Source organism: Megalops cyprinoides, chromosome 22 (assembly GCF_013368585.1).
Source record: "Megalops cyprinoides isolate fMegCyp1 chromosome 22, fMegCyp1.pri, whole genome shotgun sequence".
Taxonomy (NCBI): Eukaryota; Metazoa; Chordata; class Actinopteri; order Elopiformes; family Megalopidae; genus Megalops; species Megalops cyprinoides.
The window spans coordinates 9116108-9137333 of record NC_050604.1 but is presented as its reverse complement, the minus strand read 5'-3'; the positions used below and the strand labels follow the sequence as shown (position 1 = coordinate 9137333).

At 47.4% G+C, this 21226-nt stretch overlaps 1 protein-coding gene across 1 annotated transcript; it reads right to left on the bottom strand.

Annotated features, from left to right (window-relative positions):
* Positions 1–1184: 1184 nt before the first annotated feature.
* On the bottom strand, positions 1185–19605 carry LOC118769451 (alkaline ceramidase 2-like). Its single transcript, XM_036516552.1, has 6 exons — positions 19498–19605; positions 18590–18704; positions 15077–15218; positions 13549–13686; positions 4124–4261; positions 1185–4033 (listed from the first exon to the last, which is right to left on the bottom strand). The coding sequence occupies exons 1-6, from the start codon at positions 19603–19605 to the stop codon at positions 3847–3849; spliced, it is 828 nt and encodes a 275-aa protein (XP_036372445.1). The 3' UTR covers positions 1185–3846.
* Positions 19606–21226: the final 1621 nt, after the last annotated feature.

The following is a 21226-nucleotide window of genomic DNA, read 5'->3' as shown; positions in this document are numbered from 1 at the left end:
GATACCTTACACCTCTAATGCAGTAAGATTCTCTGGATGAAGACGGGGGAAGGAGGGCTGAGGTGTCGCATTGAACAGCCAAACATCCTTTTAAATGACCTACGCAGACAGCTTTGGTGGTAACCGCTCAAATCCATCCAAAAACACAAGGTCTGGATGAGTCTAGTAAAATGTGCCGAGAAAGCATTTTGTGCCGGATAAGCGCTAAGAGGCCAGTGGTCAGATGCAGTGGAGGTCTTTCTTCCCCTAAGGGGCCCCCCCTAGTTTGAAGAGGGGGAAATACGGGCGTTTGCTCTGGCCTCCCAGCACAGCACTCACTGGGGGGGCGGCGGGGGGGGGGTGCGCTCATCCCAGGGTTTTAGAATGATGGATGTCTTTGGGCAAAGATTCCTCCCCACAATTACTGCTCCACTCAAACAGTCAAATCGCACAAATCCTTTCATAACAGACAGTTCCTGGAATCATGCCAAATGCCTCTGGGGGCCCACAGGACAGAGTGCTTCCTGTCTGACGCTTTGCGCTGTTCACCACAGCGAGGGGCCCCCAGGCTGCCGTGGCAACAGTTGGCTTATAGCACTAAGAGGAAAGGCACGACAGCAGATATGAGTATATATACTGTAGAGATGAGCATTTATACAGTGTGTTCATGGTGAAACAAAGAAAAGAATATTAAAAAATTCATCCTATTCAGTCAATTTTAAAAAGTTAATGGCTGAAATTGTACAAGTGGTGATGTCTTAGTGTTTGTCTAAAGGCTGTGTGTTGGGCATGCTTGTTTTTCTTCTATTATATAAATTGGAGAAATATTGATCTTTTTTCCTCTTTCTGAAGAAAAAAATCCAACATCTTAACGACTTCATATATGATGTGTATATACATGTACAGGAGAAGCCAGAGGACTGGCAAAAGTCAAGACAAAGTCAAGACTTTCTTTAGTGCAATCATTACATAACGTTACATTACATGCATTTAGCAGACACTCTTATCCAGACCGCAATCTCGTGCAAAAGTCAGTCACACCTAAAGAGAAACATTTATCACCCAGTTATGACTCCCCCAATTCTCCCATGCCAGTCATAAATACCAGCACTCCTGTTTAAGAAAGATTGTTAAACCTTGGAATCATTTATTTCATAAAATAAAATGTAAAAATACAGGTAATATGAAATGTTTCGTTCTTCCATTACAAACATGTCTACAAAAATTGGTTAAAATTATGAAAATAAATATTTCTTTGTGCAATCTGCTGGTGCGTCTTGACCACACGCTGAGAGAGAGAAAGAGAGAGATGGAGGGAGGGATTGTGGCAAGGGTTAAGAGGAGGAGTTTAAAAAGATGGAGAGAGAGGGAGATGGAGCAGAGCTGCAGGGATTAGGAGGGAGGGGAAAGGGGAGAAAAAGAGAGAGAGGAGCACACACTTGAGGCTCTTTAAGGGAACTGTGCTCAGATCAGAGTAAGGAGATCAGAGTGGGATTATCATCTGTCCTGCTCCTGCTCCCAGGCGAAAAGTCTCTGAGAGCATCTCCTCGGCCTCACGGTTTCTGCCACAACCCCAGCCTGACAATGCCTCTGAGGTTTCTTATTATACCGCGTGACGTTAGCGGTCTTTCCGCAGGGAGGGCTTTGGCCCCGAGCCTTCCTTGGTGTGTCTTCACTTTTCATGTTTGAGTAAATGTTTACATATTTGTTTATGACTGCCAGCACAGTTGTGGAAGCTGGGATAGGCCAACAGTAATCACTCAAGCCACTGCAAGATCCATTTCAAGATACTGAAGCACTGTAATCAGCAACATGTGTAAATGCAAGCCAGGGTTTCTTCCAAGGGATTCTTTTTACATATATATGGCAGGCAACTGTAACCAAACAAAATGAGTTGTTCAAACGGATGGCTTTTCTTGATAACGTGCAATGCACCAACGTGATTGCTTTGCATATGTGTGAACTAGCAACCTTCATTAAATTCTTAACATTGTCATGCTGTAAGGACCACTGTATACCAGGAAGGCCAACAGACCCTCAGTTTTGAGCAAGGGTGTCACACACGTTGTTGTGTGCTGTATTAATGTATCATCTCGAAAACTCTATTCTGCATTCCTCATATCTGAAACTGTTTAAGTTTGTATCTTTGGTTTTGGTTCTGTTTTTTTCCCAGTCTCGCATTGAAAATGTTAACATCACAACATTAGAAATGCTGGATGAAAAAGAGGAAGGTTCTTGCTTTCGGGGAAGAACAAATATATCCCTGGTAACAAACGCCTCCATGTACAGCAACCTTGAACACGTCATCAAACATATTGAAGCCGATCACATGATTTAAATCTGGAATTTAAAAAAAGTTTAAAAAATATGATAAATTTTCTACACATTTCCCTATATATTAACATAATTTAACTAACAAAACAGCTCAAAAGAGAACAATGAAAATGTAATGTTAGAAATGAATATGTGAGATCTACAAAGGATGCATGCAGAAGCTCTACCTTCATGACATTCATTGGAGTCACTCAAACTCTCAAAATCTGACCTCTATTACCGCCCAAATCATTCGCTTATGAATTAGCAAGTGGCAAAAACACCAATCCGTGGCAGGCAAATGCATGAGACCAACACATGTCATTATAGGGGTCAGTCCCACTATACAGGCGCTTATGTTCTGATGTTAGGAACACACAGAACATCAGAACCCAAACCATGAGTCTCAGGAGCGGAGGCCTCTGGTTCTGGAACCTTGGTAGCGACCATTTGTGCATGGAAACGCCCATCAGTGTGACCGGAAGGACACAGACGGGTGTTTCCACCTTGAAATCGCAGTTCCTGGTGCTGGCAAGCTAAGGATGTGGCGGACATGGATGAGTTGATGTTTCTTGGTGTCTTGCTGATGAGCTTGTCCTCTGGACTCCAGAAGGATACGGAAGGACAGAGCACGGTCTATGGGATGGCACTGATAAAACCACCCCCCCGATTCACTCAAAAGTTGTGCCACATTCAAAGAATGCACAGGAAAATTAGTGTGATAAAAGGAAAATGTTGCTGTCCCTGTAAGGCTGGTGTGTTAAACTTTCAGCTAGACTTGCAGTGTTTCTCAGTCCTACTCCTGGAGCCCACCTTTCCTGCATATCTTCTATCTATCCTTGTGATTAACATGCTCTTGATTAAACCAGGTGTGCTCAGCTAATCAAGAGTGCCGCTGGTGAATTCAGTCCGGTAGGTAGAGCAGGGAAAGATGGAAAACGTGCAGAGCAGGGGGGCCCCAGGAGCAGGACTGAGAATCAGTGGCCTAGAGGGTCAGTGTGTTATACTCTGAGCCTGTGGGGCCGGTCTATTATGCTGGTGTTTCTGTTGCTCTCGATCAGTTTGTCAAATTAGTGATACATAATTACTATAATTAGTGATGAATAACTACTACAGTGATGCACCATGATTACCATTATGCACACCAGCTCTCCATTTAGACAGTCCTGTGGTAGTTAGAGTTTCAAATCACTCGCTAGACAAAAAAACCCTCATGTGCTCTCTGTGTTCCAATAAGGCTTTCCATCCGGCTCCAGAATGGTTTGAATCCTGGGTTCCTAAGCAGGATACTTTAGGGTAGGGCACACTCTGTGGCGTAAGGACCATCAGTGATTGTGGGAAAAGTCAGTAACGCATGTCTCAGCTCCCAACCAGTCAGTTCATTCTGGAGATCAAACATTTAAAAACAGCTTTAAACGTCTCTGGTGAGCTTATATAGAAATTGCACTGTCTCTGAAGGGGGGAACAAGGGTGTGTGTGAAAACAGGCTCTTCATGACGAGTGTGTTCTTTTTTTTGGGGGGGGGAGGCGGCGGTCTTCGTGGGGTCTGCAGGGCTATGTCACCTTGACGGAGGACTTCTTGTGGGCGCAGAGCAGGGTGACGTAGGGCACCCCGATGAAGGCCCACTTCTCGCTGGGCCAGAACATGATGACGGGGCCCTGCTCCGGGGCCTCGGTGGCGGCGTCGAAGTAGGCGAAGCACACACAGCCCAGGTAGGCCGCCAGGCAGATGAGGATGTGCCTGTGGGGGGAGAAGGGGGCGGGTTAGCAGCGTTCAGTGGTGTTTAGCTATGTGAAAGCGACACCGCCAGGCAGGCCCGGGCCCACTCACCATGCGCAGTGCAGGTAGGGGAAGTTGACGTAGGACCACATCTCACAGAAGATCCGGTCGCTGATCCAGCACAGGAGAGCCAGCGTCCACCACACCCCCGAGATCAGGCCCAGCTTAAACACGCGCGGGTTCTCACACCTGCACACACAAACACACACACACACACACACTCATTGTCAATACAGGAATACAGGCGCTCGCTCTAGCCACAGGTGTTCACTGATATGTAAATGTATATTTCCACATGCAAAAACGCTGTGTCGAAGCTTCAACGCTGCCAAACAGACTGCCTAAAAGCACAGGTGCACTCCTATCAGACAGACACTCGGGTCATGTGAAGCCTGCCCTGGGCAGACATGAGCTCCATTGGGGGACAAGTGCAGTCTTGTTACACTATCACGTTATGACAGACAATACAAAATGTCCGAGATAAAAATCACGTCTTCTTAAATTCGTACAAGGCAAGGTACTTAACCCAGAATTGCCTCAGCAAATATCCATATGTATAAATGGGCAAAATGTAAAAAAACTGTAATCCTAAGTAATCCAATCTGGATAAGAGCGTCTGCTAAATACCAATAATGTAATGTAATGCATCCATGTATATCTGTTGTTGCTCATACGTCATAGGTTTGAATCACGGATAAGGCATGGCTGTTGTACTATTAAGAAAGGTAGTTTGGCTGAACAACTTGAGCAAACATCCACTAGCATAAATCAATATTTAAAGACGCATTTTTGCACAAGGGATCCTACAAAGGAAATGATAATTTAGTGAAACTAATTAGACACTTCCTGTTTTGAAATGAAACAACCGTTTCTCCTGAGGTGAACTCAAGCAGGCGAAACATTGTGCAATACGTCAGAGTTTCTCTCTAGAGGCGAAACACACAGCTAGTTTGCATGCTTTCCTCAGACACAGGGGTCAACAGGCAGACATTTTGCATCTGTATCAAAGGGGGCGGGGAGAGGGGGGGGTGAAAGCCCTGGCTGAGGGGGACGTTCCCCCTCTGCGAAATCTTGCGTAACTCACCCCGGGCATCTGCCATCCAGCTTCCCTGCCTTAATCATAAACACAGACAGAGGGGTAGCTCGTGGCCCCTCTCAACGATAGCAAATATGTTTACGATCGACCAGGGCCCAGGGGGCAGGCTCTGGTTACATGGGGGCAACGCCAGCAATATTATTGTAAAGATGGAGCACATCCTCCCTGCTGGGAGCTGATTTAGACCAAGGGGCAAACACTAAAGGGGGGACTGACCTGTCCGGCTGCCACCACCCGTGTGATTTGGCAGGGAAAGAGCCAAATTGTTCCAAATCCCTGCTGTTCTGCTCCCGTGTTAGGTAATCGAGCACACTTGGTCCCTGCCACGGGAGTGATTCATGTTTATGGCTATCCAACTCAGGGCTCAACTATATGCCCCTATTGCGCAACAATCTATTAGTCAACCCTCCCTGGTGCTCAATATTTTCAGAAAACCTTGATGAGAAGTGGAATTGACAGCCTGGTTTCAGAAAGAGCGTGATATTGCCAGTGTGCAAAGAAACCTTGTTTGTTCTGTTACATTATGGGATACAGAACAAACAACAAATGAGGCAACAAATGGGGCAGGTAAAGTTCTGTTGTTTTTCAGCTAATCTTGATTAAGTTCATATTGCGCAATCACAATATTGTAGTGGTTAGTCACCAGCAAATGTATTCAAACTAAGAATATAAATCACCAGGGGGGAGAAGATGTCTTTCACCACCCTGCCCGGCTGCCGGGACACCCACAACCCAACCAGTGCGGCCAGCGGGTCTCTGAAACCAGACGTCAGCTTGCATCATGGTGATTAAGGGTCTAAAACCCGGGGGTTGCTGGTTTGATTCTCATGTGGTGGCACGTGCCATTGTGCCCTTGAGTTAGAACACTGAACCTGAACTGCTTAAATAAATACTGTGGCTATATATAAAAAGCAGCCTGGGCACAACATCCGGAATAAGGGCTCCTGCCAGCAACAGGCTGGATGAGTTCCTCCTGAACATGTGCTCAACTCACATCTACAGCCTGAGAACCAGAACCCCTTCAAACTTAAAGGTGAGGACACAACACCACTGTCGTTTTCCAAGAACACTCTTCACTGTCAGGTTCAACCAGGAATAATGCTTTAAAGTCCATTTCTCCTACATGACATAAATCAAGAGCCTTCGGTACGCTACATCCCACATGCGGCATGAGAAAATGAATGAGATTTGTATCCTCCTCATCTCTAAATGCGTTCTTATTATAAACTTAAGGACATTCAAAAAATCTGAATGAACATAACTGCCAGAGATGCTGTGAATGTGATACAGAACAAGCCTTGAAGCCTTGAGCTTGTGGCATGGGAAGCCGTGTCTCTATTAAAACAGACAGGAAGCACACAAGGTCAGACACAGGGACCTGAAGGGACTGCAGGCAGCACAAAATGAGGAGATACAGATGTGTCGTACACACACACATACACACACACACACACACACACACACACACACACACACACACACACACACACTAACATACACATCTACACATATAATACACACAGGCTAGTGATGGGAGTATAAGGCTTCACAAACCCAAAAATGGGTGGAGCTATCACACAGTATCAACGACTCGCTGATTTGTCAATGGTTAAGAAGACCTCGTGACTGTGTTTCAACCTCACCAAGACCTCACAACTGTGACTGCAGATTTCTTGGCGACTGGTCATGTCATGGAATGCCTTGAGCTGTGGGCGGAGCGCTCGAGTACGATCTGCAAACGTCGTGTCAGAGATGCCCTATGGATGAAACGCCTTTTTGACGGTGATAGGGGATGCAGTGCTGGGATCATAGGTGTCACTCACTGACTGACACCCTGACGGACTCATTAACTAACGGACTGTGGGTCGCCATGGTAGCCCCATTCTACAACTAGAGCCGGTCACAGCCGTTGAACAGTACCTGTTCCGTTCTTTCGCCCCAGTCCCAACGCAGGTGTTTTTGAACAAGCCAGAAACACATATAGTTGTGTGTGTGCCCACGCCCCATGGCCTGCTGGTCCACCTCTGCCCCGTGGCGTAGTCGTAGCCCAAACAGGCCGAGCCGCGCACCGCCGCGCGGAAAAACAGGAAGCTGAGGCAGCGCGGAGGCATGAGAAACACGCTGGCGAAACAAAGCGGGAGGGAGGTGGTTCCTGAGGTCAGCGAGAATCGCGGAGACGGGGCGGAATGGAGATGGGGCAGAGGCCAGTCTCTCCCTCAGCATCTGCGCTGCGGCTCCGCGGCTCTGACCTTCAGCGCTGGCTTTTGAGTGTGGGCAATCCATCGGGAAGACAAACGTTCACTTTGGGAGGGACGTACAGACGGCCTCGTGAGGATGTGAAGAGAGAAGGACAGGAGAGGGCAGGGGAGGGAGGGAGACACAGAAAGAGAGTCAGAGAAGAAGGGAGAGAGGGACAGGCATAGAGAGAGAGGCAGACGGAAGAGAGAGAGAGGGGGAGAGAGGGACAGGCATAGAGAGAGAGGCAGATGGGGGAGAGAGAGGGGGAGAGAGGGACAGGCATAGAGAGAGGCAGACAGGGAGAGAGGGGGGGGAGAGGGACAGGCATAGAGAGAGGCAGACAGGGAGAGAGAGGGGGGAGAGAGATACAGGCATAGAGAGAGAGGCAGACGGGGGGGGGGGGGGTCAGGCATAGAGTGAGAGGCAGACAGGGAGAGAGGGGGGGGAGAGAGATACAGGCATAGAGAGAGAGGCAGACGGGGGGGGGGGGTCAGGCATAGAGTGAGAGGCAGACAGGGAGAGAGGGGGGGGGAGAGGGACAGGCATAGAGAGAGAGGGAGAGAGGGACAGGCATAGAGAGAGAGGCAGACGGGGGAGAGAGAGGGGGGGAGAGGGTCAGGCATAGAGAGAGAGGCAGATGGGGGAGAGAGGGGGAGAGAGGGACAGGCATAGAGAGAGAGGGAGAGAGGGACAGGCATAGAGAGAGAGGCAGATGGGGGAGAGAGAGGGGGGGGAGGGTCAGGCATAGAGAGAGAGGCAGACGGGGGGGAGAGGGGGGAGAGAGGGTCAGGCATAGAGAGAGAGGCAGACGGGGGGGAGAGGGGGGAGAGAGGGTCAGGCATAGAGAGAGAGGCAGACAGGGTGAGAGAGGGGGGAGAGAGGGACAGGCATAGAGAGAGAGGCAGACGGGGGAGAGAGGGTCAGGCATAGAGAGAGGCAGACAGGGAGAGAGAGGGGGGAGAGAGGGACAGGCATAGAGAGAGGCAGACAGGGAGAGAGAGGGGGGAGAGAGGGACAGGCATAGAGAGAGAGGCAGACGGGGGAGAGAGGGTCAGGCATAGAGAGAGGCAGACAGGGAGAGAGAGGGGGAGAGAGGGACAGGCATAGAGAGAGAGGCAGACGGGGGAGAGAGGGTCAGGCATAGAGAGAGGCAGACAGGGAGAGAGAGGGGGAGAGAGGGACAGGCATAGAGAGAGAGGCAGACGGGGGAGAGAGAGGGGGAGAGAGGGACAGGCATAGAGAGAGAGGGGCAGACAGGGAGAGAGAGTGGTAGAGAGAGAGGGACAGCGACAGAGAGAGCCAGAGAGGGAGATACTGCCATCAAATGAAAGATTCAGCTGCCCCACCACCAACACTGACATGCATAAACACAGAAAGTTAACCTGCTATTCTTAGCTCTCCGCCCTCCTCCCTGCTCTGCTCTGATAGGCTGGCCTCTGTCCTTAATCCCACATGTGGTGCTCGGAGTCTGGGGGTCAGCACCTGGGGGCTGGACTCTCTCCCGCAACCCTCTGAATCCAGACCCGTTTGGGGAGGGGAAGGGGGGGCTTACTCGGCCCCTGCCAGCTCAACAAAAATACCTCTACAAACCACAGTGGTGATGAGCTGTGACAAGCCATGTCTGCACGAATACTAATCTAAGAGGATGGTGGCATTGTCGCATCTGCTGTTAGAGAAAAAGGCAAAGACACAGGACAGAACTTTGATATGGATGGTGTGTAATATACAGAATGTAACGGATGGTGGTGAGCTCATCCCTTGAAGACAATTCAAAGAGTCTCGGTGTTAATGCAGGTCAGATTATGGGACTGAACTGACTGGAACCTGACTGGAACCTGGAAAGACTCACATTCTCACATTCACACACTCACTCACACACACACACACACACACACACAAACACACATACAGACACACACACAGAACAGCGTGTTCATCACAATGCCCCACACACTTCGCTGGGATTGCCGTGGGGACTCGACTCCAGTTACCCGAACGCTGAGTAAATGACTGTCTACAACTGCGCACCACTGGCGGAATCAGCAGCTGAGGCCCGACCAGCTGTTACAGACACCGTGGGGGGAAAAAAGAAAGAAACAACGGGCCAGTAGTCCTGTGTGACTCTCAGACAACGGGACAGCCAGATCAGTGGGTTTCTTCATGCCCTGTGAACATGCACACCAGCCAGTGTGTGTGGAGACCGATCCCTCCCGAAGCGGCCCGAGGGAGAGGAGGAATGCCTAACTCCCAAGGACGAGCAGAGAGGGAAACCCCCCAGGGAAACGACCACAAGGACAGCAACGCAAAAGTTCAGTGCCGTTCCAAGCTGATGCCTTTCACTCACAGGAAGAGTAAACAACCCTCAAATGCCTCCCCATGGAGTAACAAAAGCTCTGAGAATACTGAGCTGTACTATTTTCATCATTTGGAGGTCACATGCAAAGACAGCGTGACAGGGACCACCCTTTATCCAGGATCCCTGGAATCGCGGTATACTATACTGTTATTTTGTATCACTCTGTATCATCGAATATTATTTTAAGACTGTCCTATCCTCACTCTGTTTGGTTATGTGGGCGGCAGTGTAGCATAGTGGTTAAGGAGCAGGACTCGTAACCGAAAGGTTGCCGGTTCAATCCCCGCTGGGACACTGCTGCTGTACCCTTGGGCAAGGTACTTAACCCACAGTTGCCTCAGTAAATATCCAGCTGTATAAATGGATAACATTGTACAGAACTGTAACCTATGTAAGTCGCTTTGGATAAAAGCGTCTGCCAAATGAATAAATGTAAATGTTATTTGTCAGGTCGTCATTGTAGATGAAAACCTGTTCTCAGTCGACCCGCCTGGTTAAATTAAGGCCGAACGCAGTGCGGAAACTGTGGCGGAGGCGACCGCAGAGACAGAGGGGTGACGGTGAGATTAGAGGCCAGCTGATGAGCGGTTATTAATGTATATGGAACTTTGACACTGCATCAACATTGCACATCCTACACTGCGCTGATGTCCTTTTTGCACATTTAATGTATATATCCTTTATTTATTTTTCTTACACTCTCAGACCTTTCTTATAATCTCTTCTTATAATTTCTCAAATTCTTGTGTTTTCTTACCTAATTGTACTTCTTACTCTTAATGGCATTCATAAGTGGAAGGCAAAGGAAGAATTTCATTGTACAGGGAACTTGTTTCTTCACTGTGCATATGACGATAAACTTTGAACTTTGAACTTTCGTTGAAAGGTGCACACGCCACTCCCCGCCGCAGCTGCAGGATATTGCGGCAACAAACAAACGCGTACATCAGCAGCTGGCAGAGCCCGCCGTCTCACGCCTCAGAGCTGCCCGGCAGCTGAAACAATAGCTGACAAAACGAATCGACGGCCGGCACTCCGAGGAGCGAGCGGGCCGCGCGCGGAGAGGAAAAAACACGCTGCCCCCCCCCTCGCTAAGTGCGCCGGAGGGGGACGACGGGGAGAACTTCCCTCCGCGAAACCCGCAGGACCTCAACAATGTGTTCCGACGCCGCTCAGAATAACCCTGGCTAAAAAGCGTGGGCCTAAACCGCCCCGTCTCGCGTTTCGGCTCCCACACGAGGCGGAAATACCAGGCAGCCCGTTTTTTTTTGCGCCGCGCGAACACACCGTCGGCGCAATGTGTCCTGAGACGCCGACCTGCGATGACCCGCGACCCACAACAACGCAGGACATATCTGCCCCGTAGACGCGTTCGCTTGCAAAAATGTCACGTGTTGCCGCTGGAAATCAGCAGTGAAAAGCTGCCTGAAAATCATCTTATTTTATCACACCGGGTGGTTAGTAGGTGGGTGATGAACAGGCGGACCTATTCTGGGCCACACAAATATGTCTTCAATATTTTCACAAGCAATATTGTACCCAAGACACGCTCAACATTCTCCGAGTCATGTGGTAAAAGAGGGGTTTCAAAGAGGAGAAACCTTTCTCTCATTCCACTATTTTTTTCACTCCGTTGCCAGTGGGTGACATTTCCCTTCTCTCAGTGCATGAGCAATGAATTGTTATAACCCCCTGCAACAAGCAGCACTTTTCTCTCTTCTCTATAAGCCTGAAAACATGCACAGGTGGCCGTCCATAACCACTAAAGCCTTCTACTCTGACAGAAAGGTTGACTTTAATTACTATGTAGCGAAGGGCGTCGCGGTCAAAGTCGCATGGTTGGTACCCCGTAGACCCGGGTTCAAGACCGGTGAGGTGACTGCTCTCGCCCTTCGCTGCATACTAAAACACACAAAGAGCCTCTAAATATGGATTAAGTCCAGCTTCATAGATACAACATATTGCATGTGATGAAGACACCTTGTCAAAAGATCCTCTTTCTAACCACAGTGAAATGGAGAGGGACTGGAGTGGAGCTCAGCGAGCGTGATGCCAGCGTGTGGTGGAGGGAGACCGCGGCGGAGCCTGAGGGCCTGGCGTGAGGTGGGAATGATTTATTAAGCAGGACCGAGGCTGCGTGCCTCAGTACTTAAGGAGAGGGGGGATTTGTTTCTCACACGCAGGCATCTCCCCCCCAGCTGCCTCTGCCTCATTAGAGGCAGCTGGCAGGACTGGCAGGGCCCCGCAGTGCTCTCCCCCCCACTCCCCCCCCGGGTCAGAGCATCGTCACGCACGGGCTCTCACAGTGCATGCTGGGAACTTGGCCCCCGCTCCGGGTTGGAAGTGGAGGGAGGTGTGTGAAGGAGAGAGTGGGAATGAAAGGAAACAAACACCCCACCTTTCTTACAAGGGAAGCACTTTCCCCCTCACACCCCCCAACACATTTGTGTTCAGTCTGCTGTTCAGTAGTCACAGTAAACCTTTAACTTAAAAAGGCTGCAGCTGAAGTTGTGGCCTTTATAATGAAATGATCAATGAACCATCAAACTGTTCTACATTGTATTCCATTTAACAATTTCATTTAGCAACAAGAAAGATGTCTATAAAAATCTTTCAGCCACTTGCATTCCATTGTATTTTGTAATGCACACCCATTGTCACCAAAATAAAAAATCATGACAAACTTAAATTTCCTGCAGAATTTTTAGTGAGCCCACAGGAGTGGGGTTGTTCTCATGTATCAATGTGTCATGGTCGTGTGGTGGAAAGTTTTTGACTAAGTGTATACCCCATATGTAAATTCTAAGCATTGCCAGTACATTACGTTAGTTTTTGACTTTAACCACTTTATTTTTACTATGCACAGATAATTTAATATGTTTACCTTAAATAAACGTCTTGCTTTGTATGCATGTGAGTAAAAACTAAGAGGAAGGGTCAGAAGAGTACAGAAGACTGCGGGAGGGGTAAGCAGCTGTGAGATACCTGTATGCCAAGTAAGGCTTGTTATTGGAGCTTAGCTGGACATTGTCTGAGCGCTGCTCAGAGGATGGACCTTGAGTGTAAGGTAATAGAAGAGGACTCTGTAAAGGGGGGGCTGCTGAACAGGGAGGGATTCTTCATGGAATATAGCCAAGGCAGAACAGGTCAAGAAGGGATAGTTATTTTTATACATAGATTTAGTATGTGTGGCCTCGGCAATATTGGAGGGCAGCCGAAGCAGGATTGTTATTCTTTAATTATTTTTTATATACATATATACTAGATATGTGTGACCTTAATAGTGTACAGCCAAGGCAGGGTAATTATTTTTATAATTAAACAGGTGTGAGCTTGGCAACAATCGTGTACAGGAAAGGCCAAATATGGAATGAGAATGATGCCAGAATAAAAAACAATGGTGTACAGAAAATGTGTTATGAAACTGAAAGAGGGGGTAAGAGCATAAAAGAAAGATGTATTTTGGGGAATTTTCAGACTGCTTGGGGTTATGACTGATGACACTACTGCTCCGCATGGACCAGCCCGGTTTACTGTGTGTGATTTGCGCACATATACAATAAACCTATTGCATCAGACTCTGAAGATTATTTTCTGTACTTTTTTTCTGTGGTTATTTTATAACATTGTTTAATTCAGAATTGTTACAGCACAAGTGTGGAGGGAGCCAACAGTCTATTCAGCCCAGACTGGAAGGGGTTTTCCCACCACAGTAGTTTAGCAGGGGCTCTGGGGGCCTCTGGAGATCAGGGATGGGGATATCCCAGCATGCCGCGGGGCTCTCACCTCTTAAGCTCAGTTATGAGCAGGGCGGTGCAGGGGATGCCCAGGGTCATCAGGGAGATGGAGTTGATGGCGGGTTTCACGAAGGCCAGGCCGGTGGTGATCCCAGAGAGGATGGCGATGACCACTTTGAACCTTGACCTGTAGGGGGGAGGAATCAGGGAACGCGAACATTAGCCGCAAACGTCGTCTCAACGAACGAGGGGTGGGGCACTAACGGCTCCCGATAACGAGGAGTGCAGGTCCCTGTGTGGGAGTGCCGGGACAGATCTCGATATATGACGGCAGAGAGGAGCTTCATGTTGTCTGCCAGCTGAAGATTAGCCTTGCAAGCGTCTTAACACAATAGGAACAGGCGTGTTATGTGCGCAACCCTGTGTGAATGGGAGGAGCTCGTGCCCTGGAATGTGTAAGGCTATGTTTGCTTTTGTGTTAGCCATCAATTTCATTTGGCTCTGGTCCACTTCTGACTATAAAAATAGTGTCACGCTTCTTCAATGAATGACCCTCCCAGCTTTCAGCAACTGGACCCAGAACTCTCAGCAAATCCTGGAATGCTGCAAAACAACAGGAATGGCAGGAAAAAAACAACACACCCCCACAGTTTGCTGTCAGTAGCGTAAGCTTAAGAACACGAAGTGACAAAGAGCAGGGTACTGACAGCCAGCAGTTAGAGGACAGAGAGAACGACTCCCTAACAATAGAACGTGTGAGGGCAGAAAAGCATGTGACGCAGCCAACACTGCTTGTCAGCAATAGCTCAGAGAGGGCTATTATTGGTCAAACAGCTGTCTCTGAGGTCACATGACGATACCTCACCAAACATCAATAAACTATATCCCAGATGCCTGGGTGTTATGGTGGTGGATGACGTATCCTCACGTGTGAAACAGAGAGAGGAAGGAAGGCTTATTCCTTTCACAGGGGTGACAATATGACTAACGCCACCAATACACAGCAGTGTCACACAGAAAAGGGAAAAAGGAAGGAAACGGAGGTAATACTGAGAGGAAAGAGGACTCTCTGCTGGCACCAGTATCCTGTTCCAGCTGGCATGTGAAAGAACTACGGTGCCCTGGAGGTCGGGGTGAGACTGACAGTTAGAGCTGGTTCTATTTTTGAACCCAATTAACTCGGACCAATAGACCATGGAGGAAAAGGCGAGGGACACTTCACACCTCCCTGCACTCTCTCGTTAGAGAGCACAATAGTGCAAGTGGCCAGATCTGATAGAATGTCTCTATGGACCCTCTAGCTGTCGGAGTCAGGACTGAACTGCACTGATTTTGACTCCATGTCAAAATCAAAATGTCGAAAATAGTGCAATACGTTACAAGCTCCTCTGAATGAATCACCTGCTGCTTACAATGATAATACTGCACTCTGAAGAAACTGCCAATATTACCTTAACCCCTTACCCCTGAATTCTGGTAACCCCCTGAATTCTGGTACACCTCACACCGCTGGTGTGAACCCTAAGTTTCAGATCACTGCATCACTGTGTGCTGGAGTTTTCAGGAGAGGGCCTCACCTGTCCCTGCGGAAGATTTTGGGCAGGTACCTCTTGGGGAACCACATGCCGATGGCACACATGAGGACCCAGAGGATGGCCAGCTCATCCAGCATCTGGCCCAGGAAGCTGAGGGTGGCGTGGAAGTACGTGGAGCCAATCCCTGCACAGGAGAGAAATCCAGCATGACTTCACGGGACAAGAGAATTCTACACAAACACCACACCATCACAGGTCAAAAACGGACCTATTCTACATAAAAAACTCCCCATAGAAGGCCAAAAACTGACCTATCCCACACAAATACTGACCTATTCTACATAAAACACCTCACTATTGGTAGTCAAAATCTGACCCATTCTATATGCAATGCCTCACTATGGCAGGTCAAAAACTGACCTATTCCACACAAACACCTTGCTATTGCAGGTCAAAAACAGACCTATTCTATATAAAAAACCTCATTATAGAAGGCCAAAAATTGACCTATCCCACACAAAAACTGACATATTCTACACAAACACCTTGCTATTGCAGGTCAAAAACAGGGTCTGTTCTAAATAAAACACCTTCCAGGTTTATCAGGGGTCAGTGCAAGGAGCCAAACAAAATTCATACGAATGAGTCAAAAGGATATTTTACTGATTCCCTTTTCAAACATCGTATCTATGGGGACATACATAGCTTAGATTTTTTATCTTGTAGTGAAGATGTTGTTCATTTACAGGGCTGGACATTGTGCCAGAGCAATTCAGGTGAACTATCTTTTTCAAGGGTACTAAAATGGTGTCACATGTAAGATTTTAACCTGCCACCTTCGGGAGTTACTGAGTTCCTCACCCATCTCTTCACATCACTGCTCATATCTAATTAATACTGAGATGTGGCCAAAGAAATGCACTCAGTTTTCAAGAATTTGACATGTCCTTTCTCAGACAGAAAGCTCAGGGGATGGTCGAGGGGCAGGATGTTTTGAGACTTACAGAGCAGACAAGCTCATCAATTCAAGACAACATTAATTCAAAGAACTACAAAAATAACCACCAATTAATAACTGAAAATCATCAAGTAAAAAGGAAAGTTTTAATGATTAGAGAATTTTTAAAGCTTGCATTATGGTCTTTCCTCTTGTAAAATATCTCAGTATTGTGTCATATTATGAACAGTTTGTGGCTGAATGTGGCTGAACAGACAAGGGTTGATGGAGCTAAATTTAAACCCTGCTCTGTCCTCTTCCAGCTGGCTACCCGGCCAAATCTACTCAGACCCCTGGAGGAATGAAACTGCCTTTAGGGCTTCCTGGTACAGACCAACAGCCCTAAACAAGCACCCCAATCAGTGCTGAAATTGTACCAAGCACACAGTTCCCCCCAAGGGGCCAACTAAAGCCTTAACACTACCCCCAGCCAAACTTGGCACGACGGCATCTGTGGAGAAAAACCACAGCCCTGGTGCTACTCTGAGCCAAACTTGGCAGAACACCAGAGCAAACAACAGCACCAACTCCATTCTGACACAAACTCAGTACAACTTCTCCCCGGTTGAGCAATCAACAACCCTGGTGCGACTGCGAGCCAAACTTGGTTTAGCTCCAGATGCGGAGCAAAGAGCATCCCCAACACCATTCTAAGTCAAACTCAGCACAACTTCTCCCCCGCAGAGCAGTGAAGTCCAAGCGCTACTCCAAGCCAGAGCCAGCGCTATGGAAGCAGTGGGGCGCAGGCCTGGGATGTCACTCTCCGCTATTATACGAGCGCTTGCCTGCAACCCCTGGCCCCTCGTTATCAGGCCTGCGCACACCCTGCCTCCTGTTTTATCAGCGTCTGTCCGGAGCCGCCTCTGGGGCCCAGCATCCTTAAAAGGAACTCGCCATCAATCATGGGAGGTCCTGAGCGGCCAACATGGCCACGCTCCTCACCCTGGCACTCTGTGTGGCAGCTGGGGGTGGCATCACAGGCGCAGGGCTCCACGAGTGTTTCCAGTGAAGCGTTCCAGAGTTCTGCAAGCCAGGGGGTGCAGATTGGGGGACGGGAGGGGGGAGGACTCACGCCCACTCTGGGGCTTTATCACTCTCACTCTCCGAGGCCTTCACCTTTGGCTTAATAAATCCCTTGATTTTTCTGATAGTGCTCATCTAAATCGGATGACAGAAGCCATTTGGAAATGCTGGATATGTAATCTCTGAGATACGGATGAGGGGAGTGACAGGGAGGAGGGGGGAGATTGAAACCTGTTTGTTCTGGTTCAGGGAGGGAGCCGACTGGTGCTCAACCGGTTTAGTGACCGACGGTGACCACAAAACATGACACCCAAGACAGTGTTTATGACGCAAACACTGCACATGACTCGATCAGCAATGAGTGCTTTCCCCTTTCAACTTCCTTTTATTAAAAATGGCTGACCGCCTGGCAAAAAGATGCTTTTAAAATAGTGGCATGTGTTGCTATGAGCATTACGAAGCGGGAAGAAAGGACAATCAACATTTCGATTATGGTACTTTCTGTTCTCCAATGACTAATCCGGCATCAGCCCAACCAGCCCCGATTATGACCACAACCATTATGTGGAGAAATGTGTTAACTGACCCAGGACCAGTGCCAAGGGGGCAGAGTCTACTTGCACATCTAAGTGAACACTCACTGCCTGCTAATGAACTGCAGGGTCACCCTGCCTAACAAGCATCATTGGATTATGCAAATGTAAGTTATTTAAGTATTATTTACTCATTACAACAACAAAGCACCACTGAGAACAGGACGAAAAGGTCAGAGCGTGTTGTCGGGTAACCTGCATGCAAGTGGAGGTCATAATGCTATAAACACAACCTCTCAGCAAACAGAGGCACCACAAAGCCCTGGATTACATTAAAACCTATACACAAAACATGGAGTGCTGACCAAAATAAGGGCTGCTCTTTTCGTTATTTTTGTTGTTACTTGTCCAGATTCCTAAGGGCTACTTTCCCAGAGATCACTGCAAAGGTAACCCTGCTTACCAGGCGGTCTGGCCTGCTCCGACAGCCTACAGCCACGTTGCGGCTGCTGAGAGAGGCAACTGTGCACTCTCTCGATGTGAGATTCTTGTTAAAATAATGGTCAGATTATTTGATCAGACATGACTGAGCTGCATAATCCTCTCTATCCAGACTGGATTCTGTATCAGATATCCTCCATGAACAGAAATACACCAGGGGGAAGCTTGGAGGCCTTTCGGCGGAGACCGAAGGCATAGCATTGCTTGGCTCAAGCATAGGGACAATTACCCTCCCTATGTATAAATCAAGAAGGTGCTGCAGAAACACAGAGCCACTCTCTTTTTCATGGAATCATATTTGGCAAAATGTCTGCAATATAAAGGTTACAGGGGGTGCTAGTCTATGACACTACACCTTGCCTTTGAGAAGTGAATACACATTACAAACATAAAAACATTACACATTACAAACATAAAAGATTATGTGTCACTCCTAAAAGGGTAAAGGCGTAGCTCACCTGAAGCCACATTGGAACAACCTACATTAGTGAGTCCACTTACCAACAACAACCAGAAGAGTCCATATTAGATATATTCCACTGTTGAAATGTGTGGCGTACTGACGAAACAAGCACATTAAAATAGGTGGCAAAATAAAAAACAACACGTTGCTGATCTGTAATAAAAATGGGGAAATAATAAATAGCATGAGAAAAGCTTGAAAGAAACAGACAAGCAAATCAAGTTTGCAAACACAAGAGAGCAAAAAGCTATTTCAGGCAAGAAAGTCTATTCAGTCTGTCATTATCAGAGCAATAATAATGAACACGACGTGTTCAGCCTGACCTTTAAACTACTGGCTTATACGGTGGCATGATTGCATTGACAAGGCTGTACGCCGTCATTTTAAAATCACCTCTAGGCTGAAAAACTATGTGCAAATACCCACTCAGCTAAACAAAGAAAACCAGCGCATGACTTCCAGTAGCACTGTACACGGTATTACATTTCGGATCAATATAAGTTAATAAGAGTCAACAGAGTTCCGTTATTTACAGTTTCTGTACCCTTTAAATGATAAACTTGCAGACAACATGACGCGCAATCTAAATGTAACGTTATTGAAATATCTTGTTATGTGTTGCCCCAGTAAACTCTGGGTCTCATTTAACAGCCTGTGAAAATTTAGACAAGTTCTGACAGCAGAAACACCGGAGCTGACAGCACAACGCACGCTGTCGTTAAATTAACTTAGCTAACAGTGTCACACATTTAGCTAAGAGACACAACAAGCGTACTGTGGCTAGCGTATATAACCTCACATCAGAGCATGCAAATGTAAATTAAATATGTAGCTGCATTAAAAGATAGCAAACTAAGCGATGAACTTGGAGCGCAACGCAACCGGACAGCTACTTTGCTGGCTAGCGGGCTAGCTCGCTACATTTAAAGGCGCACTGCATACAGACCGTGTTGTAGAACTCCGCTATGCCGGGGTAAATGAGGTAATTGCCCTCGCACCAGTCTACTTCGGAGCTGCCAGCCTGTAGCTGGTCCCAAAACATGAGGTTGCTCATCTCTGTCCTTTTTGCACTGGTAACCGGTCTTCACCGCAGGATGGCCAGCTAGCAAGGAAGCTGCTAGCTAGCTGTCGTGTCAAGACTGTTAACCCGAGCGGACGTCAGCTGTGTTATAACGCAGATAGCAGCCAACAGTCCAGGCTGCAAAAAAAATTACCCTCTGTTATTACTGCACCATCGTCCCACATTAAATGGGGTTCAGATCGCACTCGTAGAATCGCCTAATAGATCGCGATGTCATCCAGCAGAAGAATGTTCTGTTGCTCATATTTAGGCTTGCTGCCTGTAGCGGACCGGGAGCTCTTCTACCGCTGATCTCCTGGATCGCAGCGTCTACAGCAACAACAACTGGGCTCGCTAGCAACATGTGATCAACGCATGCGTGAAGTTGCCTGTTAACTTTGCAGGTAAATCTGGAGAAACGGATGCGCGCGATAACTCGTGATTATTCAAACTTGGGGTTAATTTCTTCATCGATACGTGCATTACATTGTTTTCATTTAGTAGTGGCTGTTACCCAGAGCGATTTTCACAAATTACAATTTTGTCCGTTTATACAGCTGGATTATCACTGAAGCAATTGTGGGTTAAGCACGTTGCCCAAGGGTACAACGGCAGTGCCCAAGTGGGGAATCGGACCAGCAACCTTTCGGTTGCAAGCACTGCTCCTTACACCTGTGCTACACTGCTGCCCCCCAAAATAAATGTGATTTCACGCTAGATTACATGACATTATTGTCGTATCCAGTCTTTTATATAGGTTGCAATTTATTCAGCGGGATATTTACTGAGGCAATTCTAGGTGAAGTACTTTGCCCAAGGGTTCAACACCAGTGCCCCAGAAGGAATCGATCCAGCAACCTTTTGGTTATAAGCACTGCGCCTTACCACTACGCCACACTGCTGCTACATTGGCCATTGTCTGATGCCATGACTTAATGGCATCGTTTTTTGCTATCTAGAGTCAGATTCGAACACAGAGCTTGTGGGAACGAACTGACTTGACACTGCTAATTTGTTATTTCTTTCGAGACAAAAAAGCTCACAGGTTCTCTCTGAAACATCCTGTAACGAGCTAGGATGTGTCATTTCTGTCGGGAACTGATTAGTGCTTATGGCAGTTAAGATAATGTGAGCTACAATAACACTTTAGTCACACATCTCGAGATCTGGGTGAAAATATCCTGTGACGCCTCCTAGTCTGCGCCTGCTGTATCTAGCAATTTCCTCAGACGTTGGTATCTCAGACAATGTTTTTGTTTGTTGCTGATTGGCTGTAAGCGTGTAACGATGTTACACCCATTCAGTTCTGGCACGCGTTTTGCTATGAAATGATTAAACATTTTTGCTTTTTAGACTAATCTGATTGTGTAGCATTATATTTAAAGGAACTACTTTATATCACTACTTATATTAAAGACGTTGAAATGTTTACATTATCTTTCTGTGTACTTTCATTGTATATGTATCCTTCAGGTACACGTAACGTTTAGTTCGGACTGCAGCGCACTAAATTCTTCGATTTAAAGTAACATTTTCCAACTGTTCAGTGTACTCTATGTGGTATTAACATATGGTCTTACATTTGAATTTAAAATTAGTTTGGGATTTTTGAGTG